The sequence below is a fragment of the Phyllobates terribilis genome, unplaced genomic scaffold (genome assembly GCF_046119375.1).
Source record: "Phyllobates terribilis strain yellow unplaced genomic scaffold, ASM4611937v1 Scaffold_2569__1_contigs__length_123049, whole genome shotgun sequence".
In the NCBI taxonomy this organism is placed as follows: Eukaryota; Metazoa; Chordata; class Amphibia; order Anura; family Dendrobatidae; genus Phyllobates; species Phyllobates terribilis.
Window position 1 is genome coordinate 53,915 of NW_027365326.1, and position 27,999 is coordinate 81,913.

Here is a 27,999-nt window from a genome sequence, read left to right on the forward strand (position 1 = left end):
AACTGTTTTTTTTTATGTAAAAAAGACAAAAAGGTGGATAACACCCAGATATGAACCGTGGAAGAGGAAAACCACATTTCTAATTTCCTGGTGTATACCAGACTTTTTAAAATAGATATATTTGTGTCTGAACAGTCAGTGAGACACTCAAACTGTTTTTTATTTATGGAAAAACATGCAAAAAAGTGGATAATACAGAGATTTGAACCGTGGAACTGCAAAACCACAGTTCTAGTTATCTGCCCGAAACCAGACTCTTTTAAACAGATATATTTGTGTCTGAACACTCACAGACACACTCAATTTTTTTTTTTTTGGAAGGGGGGGTAACAAAAGGTTAATAAGACGGGTATTTGTACAGTCTGACTGAGGGAAAAAAAAAGAGGATTTAGATGAAAAAAAAAGGATTTTTCCTGGCCCCTGAGACCTGGGGCTAAGTCTAGCAGCACACAGGACTGTAATGCAGTGTTTGTTGGTATAACCACTGCGCCTCCTATACAGCCTGCCAGCCTGATATCTGGGATGGATATTAGTCCTCAGAAGGACTGTTTGTTTGATTTTGCAGGCTTTAGAGACCCTACACTACCTATTTCGCAGTATAAATCTCTCCCTAGCTCAGCAGAACTCTCCCTACACTGTCTGATCCAGAGCGACTGTGTCCAAGATGGCGGCGCCCGGTTTTAAATACTCAAGGTGACGCTGTGCGGCCAGCCATTCACTGTAATGCCCACAACCAACATGGCTGTGGCACTACAGTGACTGGCTGGCAATCCCTGCATGTTCATTGGCTCTGTAAAGAGCGCCAAACATGCAGGGCGGAGACCCGAGCTCCCGCCCGAGTAACCCGAAAATGCTCGGTGCTCGCCGAGTATCCCGAGTAGTGAGATGCTTGGGCGAGTACAGAGCAGTGTCGAGCATGCTCGCTCAACACTAGTCCTTACTGTAATGTAAAATCACAACCGAATATATCTGGGGATGAAAGAAAGAAATAAAAGTTCATAGTTAGAATATCTTCACTAGGTAAGTACCTATCAGGAAAGGACCTGATTAAAAAAACATACAATAACATAGTGAATATATGTATATATATATGTATTCTGGTGCTGAAATTGCCAGCAGGTGCTAGAATGAATGGGCTGAGCACTGGTCCTCCTTCTCCACCTTGTACTTCCAGTCCACAGTATACAAAGGTACTGAACAGTTCGGCAGGCGGCACTAATGCGTACTATGGCATCCAGTATAAAAAACACATGTGGCACAGTATACATTTTTTACAATGGAGTACCATGGGCAATGGATGCCACTGTACGACATCCATGACAGCCTTTCATTAGATGAATACGTTGGAAGCTTTTCCCTCATATGCGTTTAATGGAAGGAAAATGCATTGTGAAAAAAGTCTTAACGTAACGTTAATTAAAAACTGTGGGTGTTTTTAACACCAATACTGGATCTAAATGGGGAAGAAGCATAGAAGATAAACGTAGCAAAAATCATCAAAAATTCTACTAAAGCCCTTCCATGCACATTAGGATGTCCGCCACAGGTGCCCGATATTGACGGGTTCAGTGGACACTCTAATGTGTATGGGTGCGCCAGCTAACTGATGGTCGGGGTACATGTCGATTGGGCATTTCCGATTTAGGATTGCGTTGTTCTCCCTGAGATAAGCTGTTGGCAGTGGTGTCTGGTGGCAGTTGTTTCATAGAAAACACAGGAGCGCCTCAATGTATGAGAGAGCTGGCCGAGATGGCTGCCGGCCAAACCATCATTCAGCTGAGAGCCATCTAATTTGTATAGGGGCCTTAACACTGCATTGTGAATGTGGCCTAGTATGCAGCTACACTTCTATTAATTGGTTCGTTCTAAAGCATACACGTCAAACTCCAAATCTGGCCCTCAAGGTGGTTTTATTTGTCCAGTGACTCCAGAACCACCACCCCTATGTCGGGCCTATTATACTGTATGGAGGACTATGTGGGGCCATAATACTGTATGGAGGACTATGTGGGGCCATTATACTGTATGGAGGACTATGTGAGGCCATTATTCTCTATGGAGGACTATGTTTGGCCCATTATTCTGTATGGAGGACTATGTGGGGCCCATTATTCTGTATGGAGGACTATGTGAGGCCCATTAATCTGTAGGAGGACTATGTGGAGCCCATTATTCTGTATGGAGGACTATGCAGGGCCCATTATTCTGTTTGGAGGACTATGTGGGGCCATTATTCTGTATGGAGGACTATGTGGAGATCATTAATCTGTATGGAGGACTATGTGGAGCCCATTATTCTGTATGGAGGTCTATGCAGGGCCCATTATTCTGTTTGGAGGACTATGTGGGGCCATTATTCTGTATGGAGGACTATGTGGGACCATTATTCTGTATGGAGGCCTATTTGGGGCCCATTATATTGTATATTGGTTGTCCCACGACTTTGTCCAAGTTTTACATTTTGGCCCTCTGTGTTTTTGAGTTTGACATCCCTGTTCTAAAGTATATTTTGGACTGATTTAAAGATACCCTTTCAAGTCCCCCAAACAGACCCATTTTCATTTAGTGCTCCAATCCTGCACCCATGTCAAATCCTTGAAGACACAGACAATAGTTAATATATGGCTATTGCTGTCCTGGACGATGCTAATTAACTTGGACTAGTGCTAGTCCTGGGGGGTTTGATTTACCCAGAAGAGTCTTACCTCAGCCTTCCTGTGGGCATGATTGACGTCCTCCTTACTGGTCCTGTCATCTCTGCAGTGCAGTGAGGAGGACGTTAATCGTGCCCAGGGGTCTTCATTACAGCATCTGAGGCCGGACTGCTCTGGTGAGGTGACACCCCCTGGACATGGGTGCTCTATCATAGCAGCAAGTAATCAAATACTCACCTTTTATGGTAAAATATATGCTCGACTTGTTTTCCAAGATTTGCTTGATAGTGTGAAGGTCATATGTTGATGGATTTTTAATGACTATATCATTTGGGAGGCCACATACCACAACAGCAGTGGGGTCCCCAGCCATCTTTTCATATGGGATGGGTACTGGCGTTGTTCTTCCTAATGCCTTACCTTATTTGGAATATTAAAAGGAAAAATAATACAGAATAACTAGTATGACTGAAATGCATTCAAAACCACTTGGAGAAGTTTTGCAAATTTTTTACTTTTGAGCCAAATTTTAAAATATATCAGTTGCAGCTTTTACATAGTTTCTAATTTGGAAACATGGAGTCTCTTTTAACAACACACACTGTAAACGACCAGAAATTGCCTGGAAATAGAAAATATGACTGGTTTACACTTAATAGTAATTTGCCATCAGACAAATTCGATTGTATAAATCAGGTTTTTATGTTACACATATTTTAAAAAAACTGACTATATATATATATTTTCATATAACTAGCTACATAAAAAAATCTGAAATTTAGTAATTTTCACATTGGCCACTAGGTCTAATATCAGACTGTTACTTCCAGGTTGTTACAGAAACTTTTCAGCAGTCTTATTATCATCACAGACCGGATTACAATGAAGTATTAGGCTAAGTTCCCACAATGAGTATTTGGTTCATTTTTGAGGTTGCAGATGCTTTGCAGCATTTCTACACCATTTAGTTAAATTAGGCTACTTACGTTTTTGAGGGTTTTTTTTACATACGTCACATTTTTTCTCTTTTTGGTACGTCATGTTATAAATAAAACCGCTTTGTTTTGGATACTTCCTGTTACTTGGATTTCATAGAACTTTATTGATAAAGTCATGTGCGAATTATATGCATTTTTTGTGAATTTCCATTGCGGAAACGCACTAAAAACACATGGTTTTTACATCTGGATTTTGCTCAACTCATTCAAATCTATAGGGAAAATCTGCAAATATAAAACATTTTTACAAGAAGAAAAACTGATACGTTGTGGATTTCAAAAACGCAACTGTAGCATCGGCGTCTCTGCCCCTTGCTAGGCAGAGAAGCGGTCCCTCTAACCTCCCCGCTCCTGGCGCGGCGTCCTCCAGCGCTTCTCTCCACGCTGCTGCAGTCCTAAGGAGTCCCCGGCCAATTGCAGGAGGACCTCCCATATATAAGGCACCTCCTCCAAAATGGAGGTGCCCGAGCAAAGTATTTTGCACTGTGTCTGATCTGTGCTTCAGCCCTCAGGTCAAGCTGCTAGCCTGACTTCTCGTCCTGCCTGCCAGCCTGTTATCTGCCCATTACCTGCCGAGCCTGCCAGCCTGCTCACCTGGAGCGCTCACCTGTTACCTGCCTGTTACCTGCCTTGGCTATCTGTCCGCTCACCTGGGAGCATCCGCCTGCCCTGTCTGTCAGACCGCTCACCTGGGAGAGTCCACCAGTTACCTGCCTGTTACCTGCCTCGTCTGTCTGCCCGCTCACCTGGGAGCACCCGCCTGTTACCTGCTGTGTCCGTCACCCCGCTCACCTGGGAGCGCCCACCAGTTACCTGCCAGTTACCTGCCTCGTCTGTCTGCCCGAAGCTTCCTTTTCCTGAAGCAAGCCTTCTCCTCTGCCCCTGTGCTGCACCGTCCAGACTGCAACAAACAGTTCTACCTGGAGGTTGATGCTTCCTCCTCTGGAGCCGGAGCGGTGCTCACCCAAAAGTCTTCATCCGTGAGAATGGTAACCTGCGGCTTTTTCTCCAAAATCTTTTCCTCCTCTGAGCGCAATTATTCCATAGGAGACCGAGAACTGCTGGCCGTCAAATTGGCGCTGGAGGAGTGGCGCTATCTGCTTGAAGGGGCTCTATACCCGGTGATCATCTACACGGATCACAAAAATCTGGCATATCTCCCAAATGCCCAGAGACTTAATCCAAGTCAGGCCCGGTGGTCTTTGTTTTTTGCCCGCTTCGATTTCATCCTTCATTTCCGCCCGGCGGACAAGAATGTCAAAGCTGATGCCTTGTCTCAATCCTTCCTGTCCTCCGACCAAGAGGAGGAGCCTATGCACATTATCGACCCCTCCAAGGTGGTGAATGTGGTCCCCTTGGATTTGACTCGTCTTCCACCCGGCAAGACATTCGTGGCGGTTCCTGACCGTGAGAGGGTTCTTCGCTGGGGTCATTCTTCTAAACTAGCTGGCCATGCCGACCAAAAGAAGACTTTTCTGCTCATTTCTCGGCATTCCTGGTGGTCTACCCTGCGTAAGGATGTGGTAGACTTCGTCTCTGCCTGTTCATCTTGTGGCCGCAACAAAGTTCCCAGACACTTACCAGCCGGCCATCTCCTGCCGCTTCCCGTACCTGTTGCCCCTTGGCGACACATCGCCAAGGACTTCATTACCGATCTCCCTGTTTCCGCCGGGTGTACTGTCATTTGGGTGGTCGCGGACCGCTTTTCTAAAATGGCTCATTTCATTCCCTGCCTGGTCTCCCGTCTGCACCTGAGCTGGCTAAGGACTTTATCCGCCATATCTTCCGTCTCCATGGCCTACCCCTCCACATCGTGTCGGATCGAGGGGTTCAGTTCACCTCACGCTTCTGGAGAGCCACATGTAAACTACTGGACGTCACCCTGGACTTCTCCTCCGCTTACCACCCTCAGTCCAATGGTCAAGTGGAGCGGATCAATCAGATCCTTACCAGCTACCTCCGGCACTTTGTTAATGCCCACCATTCTGATTGGGTGGACCTCCTTCCTTGGGAGGAATTCTCTTATAATAACCACGAGAGCGATTCCTCTTCCAAATCCCCGTTCTTTATTGTCTATGGCCAACACCCCCGGATTCCGTTTCCCGTCTCTGCTTCTGTGGACAATCCTGAAGCAGAGTCTCTTGTCAGCGAGTTTTCTACCATTTGGGAGAGTACTAGGTCCGCACTTCTTCTGTCCTCCAAGCGGATGAAGAGATATGCTGATAAGAGACGTCTGGATCCGCCTCAATTCCGTCCGGGAGACAAAGTTTGGCTCTCCTCCAAACATGTGCGGCTCAAGATACCCTCCTACAAGTTAGGTCCTCGCTTCATCGGCCCTTTCGAAATCCTCAAGCAAATTAATCCAGTGGCCTACAAATTAAACTCCCGGCCACCCTATGGATTCCCAACTCCTTCCACGTATCTCTCCTCAAACCCGTTGTCTTTAACTCTTTTTCCAACAATCCAGGTGCTTCCTCTGCTCCGGTTTCCGCTGAAGACGTCTTTGAGGTAGAGAGTAGTGTTGAGCCACCCCCGTAGTGTTCGAGTTCGGTTCGGTTCGTCGAACACCCGTGTGTTCGCCGAACTGTTCGTCGAACACCTTCGAACACCGTTAAAACCAATGGCAGGCAAACAAAAACACATAGAAACACATAGAAAACACCTTCAAAGGTGTCCAAAAGCTGACAAACTGCTCAGAAGACATAACTAACACATGGAAAAGTGACAAGTACATATAGTCATGCGAAAAGAAAAGAGGTGGAGGAGTAAAAGGAGGGGGAGACACAGATATAGGCATGTCATGCCCTTCTAAAATCCAAAAAGTGAGAAGCCGACACGGCCAGTCCGCTCCTGCCCGTGCCACCTCCGTGTCGCCGGGTTTGTGCCAGAGCCGCGGTGAACCCTGACGGCCAGCCCCCCTCTCCCAATACTGGTGCCTGTCCACTGGTGGGTCGAGCGAGCCCCCCTGTGGTGGAGGCAGCTCTAAGCTTTTTAATTTAAATTGTCTCTCTAATTTGAATGAATACACTTTAAATCCATTTACAAGGATCTATTGGAGGGCAAGTCTCATGCCAGCAGCCGCGTAATTCCAGCTCCAGTAGTGTCCACTAAAGCTGCTGCAGTTAAAAAGCTTTTATAAGGATCGAGCTCGGCTGTCCACCGCAAGGCATCCTACTGCCAGTCCCAGCCCCTATGCCTTGGGGTGCCTCCTGATGCTCTTCACTGACTATCCCATGGTCCCGAAGCATTTCCTTTGAAAAAATTAAGTGTCCAAACTACAGGTGGTGTAGCTTGCTTAACAGCCGGGATAATCCGCTGACTAGCAGACACTGCTACTAGGCACAAAGTATTTCCTGGGCTAGATGCAGTTAAAAGTTTGTAATTAGATACTCTCGTTGGATGCTGAGAAAGCATTCCATAGAGTCTCCTGGCACGCCATATATTATTCTCTTAAAAAGTTTGGGGTAGAGGTCTAGGGGACCCTTTTATAGCCAAAATCACGGCCCTGTATCGCAATACGTCACCTAGGCTGAAGATAAATGGAACTGTAGCACCCTGAGGACTCGGTTGCTACAGAGGTATTGCACCTCACCCAGAGGTGTGATATCTCACTCTCAGGTAAGGATGGAGTGTGGATCAGGACCCGACACCTGCATGCATTACACCACATTGCCGTGGGGCAGGGCGACCAATATGCCCCTGAGATGGGCACGACAGTCCCTGTCCCTGGCTGGAGTGGGGGGAGGGAACACTGAGGAAGGGGAACCCTGTAGTGCAGGAGCAGGGAGGAAGCAGTTCCTGGGTGCATTGAGAAGGGAGTATAAAAGGTGGGCACCATCTTAGTTCAGTGCAGAGAAGTCTGAGCAGAAGTGACAGGGAGCAGGGGCTCTGCATGAGCTCTGCTCCAGAGGCGGGCCTAGTAACAGAGGCCCAGGCCTGGAAGAGGGAGAAGGAAGGAAGAGGAGCGGAGAAGGCTCCAGGAACGAGGAACGAAGGGATCCCAGGGGTGTGGACGGGCGAGTCGCCACCGCACGCCCGAATCCACCTGCGTGGAGGGGTCAGGCCAAAGGGGGAGACCGGTCCCCGAAACTAGTGGAGGCGGGAAACGACCCTCAGCTAGAAACCGGAGGCTGTGACATTTTATGTGGCGCAGCCCCTCGCTACACCCGCTAGGAAGGCACCACATAGGGTCAGGGAAACTGGCGCCAAGTTTACCAAGAGGAGGCCCGAGGCAGCCGGACAGAAGGGTTGGTAATTAAGGCCAGACAAAGGACACACAAAGGGGGTCCTGTGAAGCGCTCCAAAGTTATCTGGGAGTTGTCTGAGCCCCTCACCTGGTGAGCACAGTATGACGTGGGCAGCCGTTACCTGCAGACGTAGTCTGGATAATAAGAACTGTGAGTAAAGGCCCTGGACTGCATCACTGACTCCGTGTCGTTACTGCTGCTGCCCTGCACCATCACCCCCATCCTCCGCATACACTGCCCTGAGGCTATACTCCTCCCGTGGGGAGTTATGCTACGCTCTGCTGCACCCACAACACCAGCCTCAGCGGTCTGCCCTGCACCGGCGGTTCACTCTGACCGCAAACCACGGGTGGCGTAGTCGGACATTTAAACATCAAAACCACATAAATAGTTCCGCCACTGGTTTGACCGCCCTGAGCCACGGAACCGGGTCGCCGCCATGGAGACTACAACCACCAGCATCCACCAAAAAGGGTCCGGCTCCGGGTGTCCCAAGGCCCAGAGGGCGCGTCAGAACATTTTCATCACCTTTCATAATCACCAATGGGACAAGGCAGGGATGTCCTCTGTCCCCTCTCTTATACATCCTAGTGACGGAGCACCTGCTCTCATCAATTCGCCATAACCCCAATATTAGGTGGATTGAGGTGGGAGGCACCGAGTACAAGTGCTCTCTATTTGCTGATGATGTCCTAGTATATATCACTCAATCACATATATCCATCCCTGCTGTTATGGCTGAAATAGATCACTTTGTTACATGGTCAAATTTTAAAATCAATGCAGCGAAGTCTGAGGCCCTCGATGTCTCCCTCCCCAAATCCATACAGGATTCCATCCAGTCCAACTTTCCCTTTGCCTGGCCCTCACAGGGTATCAAATACTTAGGAATTCCTATTCATAGAGACCTCTCCCATCTATGTTATCTTAATTTTGGGCCCTTTATTGAACAACTCCATACAGACCACGGTTGGCAAGTTAGAACTGTAAGATTCACTACGTGAACCACTGGTGTTTTGTGGAAAAGCACATGTACACTGTGTTCCAAATTATTATGCAAAAAGTGTTTAGGAGTGATAAGGGAAGGATTTGTTTGTTTGTCAGTTAAACTCATTGATGGTGATGTGTGTCAGGGATCTTTATATCACTGTAAGCAATTGCAGACACCTGTGCTAATTAGTTTGGCAGGTGTGTCCAATGAAAGGCAAGTCTACTTAAGAAGGCTGTCCCACATTACTAAGCAGCCTACATTTTCTGCCAAAATGGGAAAGAAAAAGGATGTGTCGGCTGCTGAGAAGCAACAAATTGTGGAGTGTTTAGGTCAAGGCATGACTACAATCAACATTGTGCGATGATCAGGATGAAGTGTCTTGGCAATCAAGAAGTATGTAGCTGATTCACAGTACACACGTGTGCGTGCTGATAAGGGCAAATTGAGGACTCTTTCCTACAGGCAATTACGTCAGGTTAAAAGAGCAGCGGCAAAAAAGCCTTGTCATAGCAGCAGACAAGTTTTTGAAGCAGCTGGTGCCTCCAACGTCCCCCGAACAACAAGATGCAGGGTCCTTCAGAGGTTTGCAGCTGTGCATACGCCATCCTGTCGACCTCCTCTATCCACTTCACACAAGCAGAAACGGCTCCAGTGGGCCAAACATTACATGAAGACTGATTTCAAAACTGTTTTGTTCACGGATGAGTGCCGTGCAACGCTTGATGGTCCAGATGGATGGAGTGGAGGATGGCTGGTTGATGGACACCCCACGCAAACACGGCTACAGAGCCAACAAGGAGGAGGTGGAGTAATGTTTTGGGCTGGAATCATGGGGAGAGAGATTGTCGGCCCCTTTAGGATCCCTGAAGGGGTAAAGATGAACTCCATAATGTATGTGGAGTTTCTCAAACAGCACTTCCTGCCATGGTTCAAGAAAAAGAACCGTGTATTCCACAGCAAGATCATTTCATGCATGATAATGCACCGTTTCATGCTGCACATAACACATCTGCATCTCTGGCTGATATGGGCATAAAAGGGGACAAACCTATGGTGTGACCCCCATGCTCCCTTGACCTCTACCCCATTCAGAACCTCTGGAGCATCATCAAAAGGAGTGTCTATGATGGCGGGAGGCAGTTCACATCTAAGCAACAGCTCTGGGAGGGTATTCTGTCCTCATGCAAAACAATTGAAGCAGAAACCATCCAAAACCTGACAAATTCAATGGACGAGAGAGTTCAGAAGCTCCTTTCGAACAAGGGGTCCTATGTGCAAATGTAACATCACCTAGAATAAAGTTTTGAGTTGAAAACTGTTTGATTTCAGTTTCTAATAACCTGCTAATGCTTATAATTTAAAAAATGACCATTTTTTTGGTCTTTATTAAAATGAAAAGGTTGATCGAAGAGTGTGGGGGATCTAAGAGTGTGGCAACCCAGTAGTCAGGATTACTTCGAATTCTGACAATCTGAGGGTCATGTTGCAGGTAGTGCAGCAAGAAGGCACTTATGTGTCTTGCGCATCTCGGAGCCCCAAAATTATTTTCCGGGCTAGATGCAGCTAAAAATTATTATTAATTTTAAATCTGGTGGAGCTTAGTATAGATGGCCTAATAGAATCAGTACTGCACACTGCTACAAAGCCCAAATTATTTTCCAGCCAAGATACAGATAAACATGATTAGTACTTTTAAATCTGGTGGAGCTTAGTATAGATGGCCTAATAGAATCAGTGCTGCACACTGCTACAAAGCCCAAATTATTTTCCAGCCAAGATACAGATAAACATGATTAGTAATTTTAAATCTGGTGGAGCTTAGTATAGATGGCCTAATAGAATCAGTACTGCACACTGCTACAAAGCCCAAATAATTTTCCAGCCAAGATACAGATAAACATGATTAGTAATTTAAAAGCTTAAAATGGTTGGTGAGGTGATTTTAACCAATCATCAAGCTTTTACTCTCCCCAGAATGACACAGGGGTATAAAAGTCGTTTCGGATCCATGATTTGTTCATCTTTATAAACGTGAGTCTGTCTACATTATCAGTGAAGAGCCGCGTGCGCTTATCTGTCAGCACACCACCAGCAGCGCTGAACACACGTTCAGACAGAACGCTGGCTGCGGGGCATGACAAGATCTCCAAGGCGTAAGTGGCTAGCTCCGGCCATTTATCCAGATTGGAAGCCCAAAAAGAGCAAGGGTCCAGTGACACAGTCATGGCTTCAATGTTTACTTGGAGATACTCCTGTACCATCGTCTCTAGGCGTTGACTATGTGTCAGACTTCTTGTCTCCTGTGGCCTTGCAAAGGATGGGCTAAAAAAGTGGTGAAATGATTCCGCAAAATTGATGTTACCAGCAGATACTGTGTTTCTGTTACGGTTTGAGTGCTGAACACTCGACGGTCCCACGGTTGGCAAGTTGGAACTGTGAGATTCAGTACGTGCACCACTGGTGTTTTGTGGAAAAGCACATGTAAGATTCTGCAACAGTCTCTGCTGATACTCCTGCATGCGTGCATCCCTTTCTATGGCAGGGATAATTTCTGCAAATTTACTTTTGTACCGGGGATCTAACAGTGTGGCAACCCAGTAGTCAGGATTATTTCTAATTCTCACAATTCGAGGGTCATGTTGCAGGTAGTGCAGCAAGAAGGCACTCATGTGTGTTGCGCATCCAGGAGCACCAAGTCCCTGTTGTGTTGGTGGCGAGGTAACAATCATGCTTCCTTCCTCTGTCCTCTCCCCCCAACCTCGCACAACAGAAAAGTGATCAAGGTCTCCCTCATCTGATGAGTCTTCCATCAGTTCGTCCTCCACTTCTTCCTGGGCTCCTGCACCTTCCTCACTAGTTTGGCTGCTACCATGCGCCCTGGTAAAACCATCTACCCCACCCTCACATGCCTGCCGCCTTGGTGCTGCCGACCGTCTGGACCTTGCAGATGTTAGCCCTTCCGCATACAACTCCTCCTCCTCTATTTCCTCCACCTCCTCTTGTGCCACCACCTGACTCCGAATTCTGTTTAACATGTGCTCCAGCATGTAAATCACCGGAATAGTCATGCTAAAAATGGCATCGTCAGCACCAAACATCTTCGTCACCATTTCAAAACTGTGCAGAAGGGTGCATAGGTCCCTGATCTGAGACCACTCCTCCAGCGTGATTTGCCCCACCTCTGGATCTCGTTGGCCCAGGCTATAAGTCAGAACGTATTACACCAGGGCTTGTCGGTGCTGCCTCAGTCGCTGCAACATGTGCAGAGTTGAATTCCACCGGGTAGGCACATCGCATTTTAGCCGGTGAAGTGGCAGGCCCAACGACTTCTGTAGAGATGTAAGTCGCTGAGCTGCGGGATGCGAACGGCGGAAGTGAGCACACAGCGACCGTGCCCTCTGCAGAAGGCCATCTAGTCCGGGATAGTGGGCTAAAAATTGCTGGACAACCAGGTTCAACACGTGAGCCATACAAGGCACGTGTGTGACATTGCCCCGGCGAAGGGCCGCACCCAGGTTTGCAGCATTGTCGCACACGGCCTTCCCTGGTTTCAGGTCCAGTGGAGACAACCATTCATGAAATTGGTTCTCCAGAGCTGACCACAACTCCTCAGCTGTGTGACTCACATTTCCCAGACATTTCAAAGTAAAAACCGCCTGATGACGTTGAGCCCTACTGCCAGCATAGTAAGGAGGTGTGCAGGATCCCTTCTGCGCAGTTAGAAAGCTTGTGGCATGACCAGACAGGCTTTGGGTGCAGGTGGAGGACCGAGAGGAGGTTGAGGAGGCAGAAGCAGTGGAGGAACTTTGAGATAAAGAGGATTGACGCACAACTCGTGGGGACGGCAAGACTTGGACAGCAGCCCCTTGTCCTGCTGTCACCATAGTTACCCAATGCCCAGTCAGCGACATGTAACGCCCCTGTCCATGCCTACCCGTCCAAGTGTCTGTGGTGAAATGCACCCTGTCACACACAGAGTTTCTCAAAGAAGCGGTGATGTTGTGTGCGACATGCTGGTGGAGCGCAGGCACACCTTTCTTTGAGATGTAGTGCCGACTGGGCATCTGGTACTGGGGCACTGCGACGGACATAAGGTCTCGAAAATCCTCTGTGTCCACAAGGCGGAAAGGCAGCATTTCTGTAGCCAAGAGCTTGCAGATGGTGAAATTCAACCTCTTAGCTTTCTCATGGCTAGGAGGAAATGGTCTTTTACTTGTCCACATCTGAGGGACCGAGGGCTGGCTATTGTGCTTAGATGGGGTTGATAAAGGTGTCCCCGGCAAACTGCCGGTCTGTGAGGAAGATGCGGGCGGACATGTTAGGTTGCCTTGATCCAAAGGTGGTGCTATCGATGTCGGACAGCGCTCAACAACAGCTGGTGTTACCACCTCCAAAGAAAATGATGACCTGCCAATCATGCTGGCTGTTGCGGGTAAAGAGGTGGCAGGTCTGCGCCCCAAAACAGGTGTGACTGCTGTCCCCCCAGTCACAGAGGATGAAGAGGCCGTGGATGCACAAGATATGGCAGACGGTGGTTGGCCCGGCCGGCTAGGCCGCATTGTAGCACAGTGAACTTCCCACTGCAACTTATGCTTCATGTCCATGTGCCGGTTCATGCATGAAGTACTCAAACTATGTATTTTTTGGCCTCTACTTAGCTTTTGCTGACAAATGTTACAGATAACACGAGTTGGGTCATCTTTATCGATCTGAAAAAATGCCCAGGCTATGCAAGGCTTAGCACCCATGCGACCTAAAGAGCCACCACGACTTGTGGTGAGAGGCAGAGTTGTGTTTGAGGATGCAGTTGTTGACGTGCTTCCAGTACTACTTCTCTGTCCAGGAAGGCGCAACCTGACCTCGTCATCACTAGCATTCTCCTCTACCTCCTCTGCTGACCTCATATATTGGCTGACTGTGGGTTGACAGTAAGTGGGATTTCCAACCTCATCATCATCACCCTGTGCGTTATCACACCCGTCGTCCTCAGAGCCAACCTGTTCCTGCCATGACAAAAAACTAAAGTTGTCGCTCCAATCAGGTATTTGAGTCTCATCATCGTCTTCCTCATTGTCTCCACCAACAGGAGTTACAGTTTGGGAATGAGGGTCTACATTATGGTCAGAACCTTCAGCGCCTGGTCCTGGATCCGACTCATAAAGATTCTGGGCATCAGTGCAGATCATTTCCTCGTCTGGATTCACAGAAGCGCTGGAGCCGACCTCTGATTCCCAGGCTATAGTATGAGTAAACAGCTCTGCAGACTCAACCATCTGTTCTACCTCATACTCAGACGGGCAGCTGGAGATTTGGGAGCTGTGAGGAAGCAAGTGCGATTGGGGTGACACCTTTGAGGACTGGAGTATTTGTGATGTTGAAGTTGATGTGGAGGAGAGCTCACTTAAAGGAACACTTGATATCCGTTGAAGCACCTGCTGTTTTTGTGCCTCATCTGGAATTTGTAGCGATTGGTGTGGCCGTAAGAAAGGGATCTTATCACATTGTCCGCTAAAAGAAGTAGACATTTTAGTTTGGCTGGAAGATGGTCTTTCTTCTGCAGAAGTTATTGTTGCTTTAACACCTACCCCACAGACACAACCTTTTTTCCCCTTCCCAACACGCCTATTCCCCTTTCCACCAGCAGCAGGCCTTTTTCCACTCATTTTGGTGGTTAACTAATTCACAACTCTGGAGTTGTTTGCACAAAAAAACAATGGAGGGGAACCGAGCAGAGCTGAGTGGCCAAACTGTGGTATTAGCCCAAAAGTATTGGCTTGGTTAGATGCAGAAAAAAATTATATTCAATTTGCAACCTGATGGAGGTCAGTATAGATGGACTAATAGAACAAGTCCCACACACTGCTAGAAGGCCAAATATTTTTTCAGAGCTAGATGCAGACAAAAAATTATTTTGAATTTGCAACCTGATGGAGGTCAGTATAGATGGACTAGTAGAACAAGTCCCACACACTGCTAGAAGGACAAATATTTTTTCAGAGCTAGATGCAGAAAAAAATTATATTCAATTTGCAACCTGATGGAGGTCAGTATAGATGGACTAATAGAACAAGTCCCACACACTGCTAGAAGCCCAAATATTTTTTCAGAGGTAGATGCAGAAAAAAATTATATTCAGTTTGCAACCTGATGGAGGTCAGTATAGATGGACTAATAGAACAAGTCCCACACACTGCTAGAAGGCCAAATATTTTTTCAGAGCTAGATGCAGATAAAAAATATTTTTAATTTGCAACCTGATGGAGGTCAGTATAGATGGACTAATAAAACAAGTCCCACACACTGCTAGAAGCCCAAATATTTTTTCAGAGGTAGATGCAGAAAAAAATTATATTCAGTTTGCAACCTGATGGAGGTCAGTATAGATGGACTAGTAGAACAAGTCCCACACACTGCGAGAAGGACAAATATTTTTTCAGAGCTAGATGCAGATAAAAATTATTTTTAATTTGCAACCTGATGGAGGTCAGTATAGATGGACTAATAGAACAAGTCCCACACACAGCTAGAAGCCCAAATATTTTTTCAGAGGTAGATGCAGAAAAAAAATATATTCAATTTGCAACCTGATGGAGGTCAGTATAGATGGATTAATAGACCAAGTCCCACACACTGCTAGAAGGCCAAATATTTTTTCAGAGCTAGATGCAGATAAAAATTATTTTTAATTTGCAACCTGATGGAGGTCAGTATAGATGGACTAATAGAACAAGTCCCACACACAGCTAGAAGGCCAAATATTTTTTCAGAGCTAGATGCAGAAAAAAAATATATTCAATTTGCAACCTGATGGAGGTCAGTATAGATGGATTAATAGACCAAGTCCCACACACTGCTAGAAGGCCAAATATTTTTTCAGAGCTAGATGCAGACAAAAAATATTTTTAATTTGCAACCTGATGGAGGTCAGTATAGATGGACTAATAGAACAAGTCCCACACACTGCTAGAAGGACAAATATTTTTTCAGAGCTAGATGCAGAAAAAAATGATATTCAATTTGCAACCTTATGGAGGTCAGTATAGATGGACTAATAGAATGATGCTATGCCCAAAAGGTTTTACTTCACTAGGTGCAGTAAAAAAATTGGTATTCTATACACAGGTGGTGTATCTTGCATCACAGATAGGCTACTCCACTGACTAACACACTCTGCAATAGGCCAAAAAGGATTAGCTTTGCTAGATTCAGCCAAATGCTGTGAAAAAAACTTGCACAGCACTGGCACAGACCTGCCTGGCAAAAACTGATAGGAACTGATGTAACTTAGTCCTGAAAAGGACTGCAATTACAATTAGTCTTTACTCCCAACCTATCTATTTAAGAGCACAGACCAGCCTGATAAAAGTCGTAGGAAATGCTGTAACCTAGTCCTTAAAAGGACTGCAATCACAACTATTCCCTACTCCCAAGCTATCTGTAGATTTGTGCGAAAATTGGCTTGAAATTAACAAGGTATAGCGCACACAGCAACAGCGGTGCCGTCTAACACGCAGCTGCAGCAGTGAGAAAATGGTGGCGACGGGGAAAATGGCTTGGTCTTATAGGGCAAGGACATGTGACATACACTGCCAATGACACATGCCCTTGCTTGTGTGAAAAAAAGCACTTCGCTCCGTGTGTGCGCTGCTGATAGGCTGACAGACTGCACCTGCCCACTGTAAATGCGGGAAAGAGAAAAAAAAATGGAGATCTTCATTATTCCTGCAGAGATCCATCCCCTGCCCCTCCCCCCGCCCCGCTGTACACTCAAACTGCGGATTAACATTAATTTTCATCATTACTGAGAGAAAATCCAGTTATGATTTTGGTGCACGAACAGTTATCGAACATAACCTCGAACAGCCGAATTTTTCTCAAATCGTTCGTGTTCGCCGAACAGCTCGAACACCGCCCAAAACAGCTCGAATTTGAGATTGGCGAACAGTTCGAGTCGAACAACGCTCATCTCTAGTAGAGAGTATTCTGGCCACCAAGAGGGTAAGAGGAAAGACCTTTTTTCTGGTAGATTGGAAGGGGTTTGGTCCTGAGGAGAGAACTCTTCTATCTGCCCACTCACCTGGGAGCACCCGCCTGTTACCTGCTGTGTCCGTCAGCCCGCTCACCTGGGAGCGCCCACCAGTTACCTGCCAGTTACCTGCCTCGTCTGTCTGCCCACTCACCTGGGAGCACCCGCCTGTTTCCTGCCAGCCTGCCTGGAGACCCTGCCGTCACTTGCTGTGACCACCTTCCTGGTAAACCTAAAGACTGCTTCTTGCCCTGCTTTCTCGAACTGTGACCACCTGTCAGCTACCAGAGACTTCCGCCTACTTGCCGTGTCCATCCGCCATACCGGTCAGTCCCAGCCATCTGACCCGTGGGAGCCACCTGCTCTCTTACAAGGTCGTCCCCAGAGTAGCACCTGGTCCCTCAGCCCGGATCCTCCCTGGTCACAGTGTCGTTAGCTGCCGTACGACCAGGGTCGGTTCGGGTGGATACTTAGTCACGCCCCTCTGGGTCCCTCCTTGCACCTCGGCACAGAGGTTCCACCACCTGGACCCGTAACAGCAACGCAAGTCAATTTACGTTGCGTAAAAAAATGCAGAAAGGGAAGTTAGGTTATGTTACACAAGACGTCTATAAGATGTGTGCAAGCCCCATGAGTTTCTCAGAAGACTCTTCAGGACACGCCGAAGACTTTTGTCCTGAAGCATCTTTTTTTTTAGCTTTTTAGGTCACTTTCTTAGTGTTTATTGTGATGTCTTTGGCCACCAATGTTTTTTTTTACTTGTCCTGTATAAACTATTGAGCGGTTTCCAAGAGGAGAAGAATGGTCAGGTCACATCATAGCTTTGGAAACATGAAGCAATTAAAAAAAGCTCAAAAGTATGAACCTAAGAACAGCAAGTCATTTATACACTGCAGTGCATAGGTTCATTCCTTATAGCCGTTATTTAGCGCTTTTTCAGGCAGGTTACAGTTTTTTGTGTACGCAGCCAGAGGATTTTGTATATGAGTGGCAGTCATCTCTTTAGTGTACGGAATAACAAGAATTATTCTATTAAATAAAATGAATGGTTTAGGCTGTGTTCACATTTGTGTTGTGGCTCCTATACATAGCTGCTGCATCTGACAGCCCCCAATGACTTACAGTGCTTCTTGCTGTCAGGGTGTTGTTGTGGTGCCCGCTATTTTAGTCTCTTGACAGCAATGTGAACAGAACCTTAGTAAATCATAAGAAGAAATGTTTTATGAGTACAAATGATTAATTGAACAATCCCATATAGCACCAATAATATTTCCAGGCTAGGAACATACCAACACTAAGTTCCCCCAATCAATGCACATAATTGGATAAGGGATGGAGTACGCCCAAAATTATGTATACCAAAGAACGACTATGAAGTAACCACTAAAATAAAATAAATTAGTTTTCATTGAAAAATATATTTAAAACACCATAATATACCATTAGAAATAGTCTCAAAAGGAGGAAGAAAGTACAAGAGGAAATCCAACCACCCATAGTACATTAGGAAAAAAACTATTCTCATCAATTTCATAATAGTGGTATGAATATGAATGTGCCCTTTGATCTTCTGTAAAATGGCTGCCGATGTGCGCATGCGCGTTGTAACCCTCACCATGTTTGCTTCCGCCTGGAACATCCGTAGAGCGACGCTCGCATGGAAATGACATCACCTAGTCAGTTTTAACCCACATGCGCGCGCCGTAAAGATGACTGAAGGCGGAAGCATTATATCTGGTCTGCGGTGCTGATGTGCCAATTAATTGGCAATAATGAAGGAGCCTATATTAACTAGAGCAAGGCATCCTACAGTGCACTATCCCTTGGGAAAGTAACAAGCAAAACGCGCGTCGGTGCAGCAAGGAGGATTCTCCACCTCTGGCATCATTGGTAAGTTATATATTAGACATTGATTTGCGCATGTTTACTAGGATACGTATGTGCACTTATTTACTCTTCATAGACTTATCTGAGGTTGTGTTCATATAACCACAATTATGAAATTGATGTGAATTGCTTTTTTTCCCGTTGTACCATGGGTGTTTGTGACGCGCCCCCTGGGACATATTCCTTTTTGAGGGGAATACCCGGCACCGGATCAGATGGGGGGTTGTAGTCTCCGAGCGGCTGTGACCCGGCCCGTGCCCAGGGCGTCAAACTCAGTGTTATGTGGCAGTCCTACAGATGTTATTAAGAGTTCTTTTGTGTCGACTACGCCACCCGTTGTGATGCGGTCACTGTGGCCGCCGCTGCAGCAGGGTCCGCTGAGGCTGATGGTGGGTGCGCAGCTTGGTGGGATAACCCCCAACGGGAGGGGTATAGCCTCAGGGGGGACAGGTGCAGAGGATGGGGGTTGTGGTGGTGCAGTGCAGACGGCAATGAAGACAGAGTCGGGTTGTGCAGTTAAGGGTGTTTACTTACTGCAGATGTTGTACTGGTCACTCCAGCTTCGAGTGACCACCCGAGCCGTGCTGCGTCCACCAGGTCCTGGATCCAGCCAACCCCCAAACAAGTCCGGAGCGTGGCCCTGAGCTCTCCTTCTGTCCCGTTCTCTGGCCGTCCCCACCAGTGATCCACCTAGGTCCAGCTCCCTCGGGCCTTCTGTTGGGACACCCTTGGCCTTGGGTTCCCTGACCCTTCATGTGGTGTGCCTTCGGGGTGGATGTGATGGGTGACCGTGGCAGACGCTGCCCACGGTCTCCGGTCTCTGGCTAGGGTGTGTTTTCTGCCCCCACCAGCTTGGGATCCGGTACCCTGTGCCGACTCTTCACCCGGGGATTTAAGTTGGGATCTTGGAGTCCTTTTCTGCTGTTTCCCCCTCTGGGTCTCTCTCTCTCTTCTCCTCTCTCACTCTGGGTCTTTCTTCTCTGCTCTCAGACTTCCTCTCTGCATCTGACCCTGTTCTTAGTTGGTGCCCACCTTATATACACCCTCTATGTGTGAGCTCAGGTGACCAGCACCCAATGAGCTCCTATCTTTACCCAGGCTGCTCCCCCTATCTGCCCCTACACTACTTGGGATGTACCACCCCCCTCCCACTCCAGCCAGGAACAGACTCGGTCGTACCTGCACATTTCTAAGTGGGAGTACCGTCGGTCTGCTCCTCGGAAATGGGATGTGTGTAGTGCATGCAGCCTACCGAGCTCAGTTCCACTCTCCATCCTTGCCCGGGAGTGGAATATCACACCTCTGGGTTGAGGTGCAATACCCCTGCAGCAGCCGAATCCTCAGGGTGCTACATTCCCCCCTGGTAAATCACAGCACGTCCTCGGGCTGTAAGACATAAATAACACCAAAAACATACAATTTTTTTTTTTTCATAAACATATAAAACAACATATATTAGCAAATAAAACATTCTCGTCGCCTCTGGCTCCTCCTCCGGTCACTGTGCACCGTGTGACCGGGTAAAGTGCGACAGTCTCTCTAGAAAACGTGGTTTTCCTATAAACCCAGTAGGGGGCGCTTTAGGAAGCGCAACTATTTACAGGGGAAGTTGGCCGCTCTCAGTCCTCGGCCAGGTAAAGGGAAGGGAATGGCTGCTCACAGTCCTCAGCCTGTGGGATTACGGAATAACGGGTAAATAGTTCACTCATGCTGGTCCCAACGGGGACTATATATGTAGCAACAGTTTCTTTATACCCGGTCGGGTAACTATTTACATCCACTGCTCTGCCGCACTCAACGGCGTCTTCCTCCTGCTCTTTGCTTGTAGCTGGTTGTAACTTCAGACCCGTCCGGGTCCTCTTGCTCCTCCTCCTCGCACTGCAACTCCTCCCCCGTCAGGCGGTGTACGTGGAGGGCGTAAGGTCCTTTGGCACACTTGTGCCGGGTAAAGGTGACCTCGTCTCCGATGTAGAGGTCACGATCTCTGTGCCCCTCCGGCAGATGGGACTCCACGTCTCTGCGCGTGACAAAGACGTCGCCGGGGGTGTTGTTGTCTCGAATGAAGCCCCACCCATGCTGCTGGTTGAACTTGATCACTGTCCCGATGGTGCGGGGACAATGTGCTGCACGGGGGTCCCTCCTGGTCCGGCTCTTCTGCTCGGCGCTCCTTATTTGGGCCTGTTGTTCCCGGACCCGCCTCTCTCTCCGCTCCCTCGCGAACTCTTCGAGCTGCTGTCGGCAACACTCAGCGCGCTCTGCTGCAGCTGCCCTGGTTTCCTGAGTGAACCCCATTAGGTCTTCTCCGGTGGGGTCCCACTCAAACTGTGCTTCCGCTAGCGGGGGCGAGATCCGTGCCACGGGCTTCGGAGCCGGAATCAGGGGTTCATCCAGGGGTCTTAGTCTCTGCTGCCGTTCCAGCTCATGGTATTCTTTGGGCCAGATGAAGGGCCGCCCGTCCGGCCATGTGAGCTGGCTGAACAAGTCCTCCCCCAGGTGTGGCACCCTTGGTTTTACGGGCGCGGGCGCGGTGGTGGTGGCGCCCGGGTTACCCAGGCCTTGCGGCCAGGCCTGGGGCACCTGGAAGGTGAAGGGCACCGTTAGGACGGCGGCGCCCTGGGCTACCTGGCCTTGCGGCCAGGCCGGAGGCTCCGCGGAGGTAGGGGGCGCTGTTGGTGATGCGGCGCCCGGGGGAACTAGGCCTTGCGACCAGGCTGGTGGTATTTCCTGCTTTGTCACGCTCCGGGTCGAGGCGCGTGACGTCACAGGGGTCGCTGCGGCGGCTTCCGGTCGGGGCCTAGTCCATAGCGGTGACATGGCGGCTACGGGCACAGCAGGGGGACTTTCGGGCTCTGCGACGGGGAGCTGGGGCAGGTGGGCGGTTTCCCGGCTTGGGGTATAGGCGTCCCCTTTACCTGCCTCCATGCGTTCGGCTCCCTTCTCGGCGTCGTCTTCGGCCTTTGGTCCTCCCGCGCCATCCTCAGAGGCGGTCTGTTTCCTCTTCCAGGGTAGCGTGCTCCGTTGACTGGTCTCAGCTTGCTGGGCCATCTCCCGGCTCCATTCCGCCAATATCTCGCGCTGTACCCGGGCCATCCTCCGTGCGAGGCCCTCCAGGGCAGTCTGTGCACACTCCCGGTCTCGGGGGAGCTGTGCAAGGACCTCCACTAGGCCTAGTGGGGTCGTGGTTTCTAGCAGGCTCCTGACCAACGGGTCGGTGCTGCTCTGCTCTCCTTCCAGCAGGCTCCTGGCCAGCGGGCCGGTGCTGCTCTGCTCTCCTTCCTCGGTCTCTAGCAGACTCCTGGCCAGCGGGCCGGTGCTGTTCTGCTTTCTCTCCATATCCGGGTAAACTCCTCCGCTACTCCTCGTTAGACTTCTTGCCTCCGGGTGCGCTCGCTCCAGACTCCTCCAGGCGGCACCCATCTTCGTTCTTTTCTCTCGTCTCCTCCCACTTCGAGGGCGGTCCCGGGGCAACTCGGTGACTGTCAGCTCCAGGGGCAGTTCTTTCACGCTGACAGACACCTCTAGCATCACAGTCTCTGTTGGTGGGGGCGGTTTCCACTTTTGGCGCCATTTTCGGTCCTGGCCCACGATGGGAGGCGGCCTCTTGCCACCTTCTGGCACGCCCATAATGGCGTCCGCTGCTCTTCCAAGGCGGGAAATCTGCGGATTTGGCGGGAAGCGTCGCCCAGTGGCGGGAAACTCTGCAGATGGCGGGAACAAGCTGGAAATGGCGGACAATCGGCGGGAAACGACCTGTGATGGGGTCCGATGGCGTGGACCCTCCGGAACCGGCAGGAGACTTCTTTCTGAGGTAAACTTGCACTTTTCTTCAGGCACGCAGTACCCGGGTGTTGCGGGCACGTAATCCTGCCGACTACGCCAAAGTTGACGCGCCCCCTGGGACATATTCCTTTTTGAGGGGAATACCCGGCACCGGATCAGATGGGGGGTTGTAGTCTCCGAGCGGCTGTGACCCGGCCCGTGCCCAGGGCGTCAAACTCAGTGTTATGTGGCAGTCCTACAGATGTTATTAAGAGTTCTTTTGTGTCGACTACGCCACCCGTTGTGATGCGGTCACTGTGGCCGCCGCTGCAGCAGGGTCCGCTGAGGCTGATGGTGGGTGCGCAGCTTGGTGGGATAACCCCCAACGGGAGGGGTATAGCCTCAGGGGGGACAGGTGCAGAGGATGGGGGTTGTGGTGGTGCAGTGCAGACGGCAATGAAGACAGAGTCGGGTTGTGCAGTTAAGGGTGTTTACTTACTGCAGATGTTGTACTGGTCACTCCAGCTTCGAGTGACCACCCGAGCCGTGCTGCGTCCACCAGGTCCTGGATCCAGCCAACCCCCAAACAAGTCCGGAGCGTGGCCCTGAGCTCTCCTTCTGTCCCGTTCTCTGGCCGTCCCCACCAGTGATCCACCTAGGTCCAGCTCCCTCGGGCCTTCTGTTGGGACACCCTTGGCCTTGGGTTCCCTGACCCTTCATGTGGTGTGCCTTCGGGGTGGATGTGATGGGTGACCGTGGCAGACGCTGCCCACGGTCTCCGGTCTCTGGCTAGGGTGTGTTTTCTGCCCCCACCAGCTTGGGATCCGGTACCCTGTGCCGACTCTTCACCCGGGGATTTAAGTTGGGATCTTGGAGTCCTTTTCTGCTGTTTCCCCCTCTGGGTCTCTCTCTCTCTTCTCCTCTCTCACTCTGGGTCTTTCTTCTCTGCTCTCAGACTTCCTCTCTGCATCTGACCCTGTTCTTAGTTGGTGCCCACCTTATATACACCCTCTATGTGTGAGCTCAGGTGACCAGCACCCAATGAGCTCCTATCTTTACCCAGGCTGCTCCCCCTATCTGCCCCTACACTACTTGGGATGTACCACCCCCCTCCCACTCCAGCCAGGAACAGACTCGGTCGTACCTGCACATTTCTAAGTGGGAGTACCGTCGGTCTGCTCCTCGGAAATGGGATGTGTGTAGTGCATGCAGCCTACCGAGCTCAGTTCCACTCTCCATCCTTGCCCGGGAGTGGAATATCACACCTCTGGGTTGAGGTGCAATACCCCTGCAGCAGCCGAATCCTCAGGGTGCTACATTTGTACTTTCTTTCTTCTTTTGAGATCATTTCTAATTGTATATTATGGTGTTTTTAATATATTTTTTCAATAAAAACTAATTTATTTTATTTTGGAGGTTTTTAGTTACAATTCCTCAACTAGAATCTGTGGGTCATTTATGATCTGCTTAGACAAATAGGGCAATAACATGAATATGACGTTTATGTCCATTAGAGTCTGGAGAAGATACCAACAGCGGCTCTCAGATATATTTTACAAGCAACAGAGGAAAGTGGGAGAAACTAAATGGTGACCACTGCTAAGATTAACTATACATAAACTATATATAATAGACATTACAAAGAAGCACAGTAATGCATCATACCATAACAAAGACAGAACAAATCCTCAACACATTTCTGGAGTGATTCAATCTCTGCGTGATTCGATCTCAATCTAAGCGTCTTCGTTACAGTTTCTGACACACAAACTTCATCCAAATTGCCTGCAAGAAATCCAAGGATAAGAAGCATAGAATTTCTACCATATGTGTTATTTTTTTTTTACTGTGCACAAAAGTTTTTGAGAAGAATTATGGAGCATCATTGCATTTAATGTTCCAAAATACTCACAATACTGTATGAAATCGTTCTGCAGATCCTTCCTGGAATCAAAGAAGGCTTTTCCTTTCCTGCTGCCAACAACCAACGCTTCTGAATCACATACAGCAATGCATGCTACTTCTGCTTTCACCCTGACAAACTGCTTGCACTGCAGAGAAAAGTGGAAAAATTCAGATTAACTGTAAAAGAATACAGCAATATGTTATATATGTGAAAACATTTATAACAGTTATCATTTGTTATACATATATCCATTGTGCGGTGGGGGGGGCTGCAAGTATCTGCCTGCAGCTAGCTATGCTTTCCTTCACTTTTCTCAGATCTTAATATGAGCCAACAGTGTAAAAAGTTCCTGACTACTCTCTGTACTCCTTTACGGGTGATTTCCACTACTGTATAACCCCTTTTAATGGGCCCAGGGAGGTGATAATAATATACTCACATCACAGACCAATAACACTGCGCCGTCAGCCATTCTGTTGGGATCAACTTCTGGGGAGGTCATCCATTGATCGCCTGCAGCGTTCAAATTTTGTCAGAGCACAAAGAACACTGTTTCTTCCAATAGGAGGAAATGTGAACTCTGCAGCCAGTCAGCAATGCTGATTGGCTGCAGTATTTATGTCCTTGCCGGATACTGATCCCAGCAGTCTGGCGCAGATGCAGTGCTGATTATGCAGGAAACATGATCCATTATGTTCTAGAGCTATTCTTTTCTATTCAAATAATCCTGTAATACAGTGAAGCAGCTAGAGAGGGCCTAAAAGGTCCCTAAGACCCAAATAAAAATAACTATTAAATGGGTGGTCCGATACCAATAATGCCCTTCATAAATATCTATTAGTGATGAGTGAGCATGCTCATTACTTGAGATTTACGAGCATGCGCGGGTGTTTTCCAAGTATCTTCGGTGTGCTCGAATGTTATGTTTGAGTCACTCCCGTGTGCACGATTTGCGACTGTTTGACAGCTTTAGTACATGTGAGGAATGCCTGTTTGTTAGGAATTCCTCACATGCATTAAAGCTGTCAAACATTTGCAAATCATGCACACGGAGTGATTCAAACATAACATTCGAGCATGCCGCAAATACTCGGCAAGCACCGATGCATGCTCGCCGAAAGGGTTAACAGAACACGCTCACTCATCACTAATATCTATCTTTAAGAACTAACCACTTTTGCATTTAGCTTTATTATAAAATTCCCTACCATTCTCCCTATCCTGCTATTCGCTAATGTTTTTACTTCCGTTGAAGTTTTGTTTGAGGGAAGTTTAAATGGGACATCACAGGAGGATGGCCCCACAACGACTTTCCCACAGCTTCTATCCCCCCTCCCGAAACAGTACGTCATATAAAAGTGGTTAGGGCTTAAAGATACATATTTATAAAGGGCAATAAATGTATCAGACAACCCCTTTAAATATCAGTGATAGTTGGCCCATCTCATTCAATTCTAGAATGGGAATTCTGTGTGGGTGATACTAGAAGGATGCTAGAAACCACCTCAGGGCTTATTAAATGCACACAGCCAGGCGATACAGGTATGGAAAGAGAATAAGCATGTCCTAAAGTTTACTGACCAAATGGGTGAGACTCAGTTGTGGGATAACCCCGAATTTCTGCAGTTTAAAATACTACAGGACCCTATATTCTGGAAACGATGTCACATAGCAACGCTAGACCATGTTATTGAAAATGAAGTTTTATTGTCATTTAACATGCAAATTACTTCTTCAGAGAGGAAGAGGACTAGATCTCTAGTGCCACCTATTGGAAGTAGTCACTATCGACCCTTTAACAATCCTTGTTATGTGACTTAGGATAAAAGCCAAACCAGAATCTCAATTTGCAGACACGGTGTTTCGGGGTACTGCCACTCGTCAGTGCAAAGTATGAGATCTGATTTGACTAGGTGATAGCCTTAAGACTGGGATCTAAGGGGTAACGTTTCTCCTTGTGGAGAGTGACAAGCCAGGCCTGGCATGTCAGAGTGAGGAGACTTATACGCCATGGATGGTCCACTGATGAGGGGCAATATACCGAAACACCATGTCTGCAAATTGAGATTATGATTTGGCTTTTATCCTAAGTCATATGGCAAGGTCCGTTAAAAGGTCAATATTGACTACTTCCAATAGGTGGCACTAGAGTTCTAGTCCTCTTCTTCTCGGAAGAGGCAAGTTGCATATTTAATTTCTCAGAACAGCATGAAAGGCATATAAGTCTCCTCACTCTGACATACCATGCCATACCATATGAAAATATTGTATATAGAAATAGGGGTGTCCCCAAAAGTTCCATAAAGTCTGTGGAAATGGTGTAACTCACCTCTAACAAACTTTATCTCCTAATGCACTGACTTCCTCACTTTCGCGTTATATACCCTAGTGTGCTCCAGGTTCATTCATATATGTGATGAGATCCATGATTTTTCATGGATTAAACAGTGTACCCTTGTGTTTGGTTAATGTTTACTTGGATCTCCATTACATCTATATAAGTTCGATGCATCAGATGACTGCAATGATTTGTACATTAATCTATTCTACTGTATAGTAGTTATCATTGGTTAATATATGATATAAGACATTGTAGTGTAATTAATATCTGCAGATATCTGTAACAAGATCAGAATTTGTACCATTCATTGCATAACTGTAATTTTTATTATGAAGAATTTTTTTCAAAAAAAATAATTTATAAAAAAGATCAGTGATAGTTGGAGGGCCTTATGGAAAATCTGCATTAGGACTCGTAGACAGGCAAGCACATTTTTCTGTAAGGCATCATAGGAATATGGTTTACCATTGACTCCAAGGATGAGATGAAATGTTTAACTGCTTCTTTCCTTTCCAGCGTTTCATTGTACATAGACAGTATGGCTGATGGGAAGTTCGCCATTTCCCTGTTCAAAAAAAAAACCCAAAGATTACACTATATACTAAAAGTAGTCACAGTTGCTAAAGGGTTAGTCTTATTATCATATATTGATAAAATGACAAAGTGCTTATAAAAACAAGCAACTCTGCAATGTACTCCTTATTAAAAGTCCTCTTCATTCTCCAGAATGAAGGGCTCCCTAATTTTATTGCTTATTGTTCGTCGCCTACGTTACCTGCCACTGCTGCATTGTATGAGCTGGTCAAATCGCTGGATCTGGCCAGTCACCGTGCCCCTGTGCCGCTGCTGCCCTGGAGAGGCAAGGTGGCTCAATGACATCGCTGGTCTGATCTGTCAATGAGGAGTGCTGCAGGAAGTCGGGAGGCAGGAGAGCAGTGTGCTCCTGAAGATTCAGGGTGACAAAATCCCTTTAAAGGGAACCTGTCATCACGATTTAGTATGTTAAAATAAAGGTACGGTCTTAGTGGTGCTTTTATACTGATTTAATAGATACCTGTAAGGAAGAAATCTGCATCCTGGTTCTTGTTTAGTTCAAGTTAGAAGTTTTGGTGCAATATCCTCTTCGTGCATCAGGGCGAGACTTTGTGGCGGGACTGTGGGTAGGGTTTTCATATCTGCCGCGACCTCTC

At 47.8% G+C, this 27,999-nt stretch overlaps 1 protein-coding gene across 1 annotated transcript; it reads right to left on the minus strand.

Annotated features, from left to right (window-relative positions):
* Positions 1-937: 937 nt before the first annotated feature.
* Positions 938-27,688, minus strand: LOC141246535 (general transcription factor II-I-like). The gene is made up of 6 exons (XM_073669131.1): positions 27,585-27,688; positions 27,275-27,374; positions 24,475-24,613; positions 24,228-24,347; positions 2,892-3,074; positions 938-969 (listed from the first exon to the last, which is right to left on the minus strand). The coding sequence occupies exons 1-6, from the start codon at positions 27,686-27,688 to the stop codon at positions 938-940; spliced, it is 678 nt and encodes a 225-aa protein (XP_073525232.1).
* Positions 27,689-27,999: the final 311 nt, after the last annotated feature.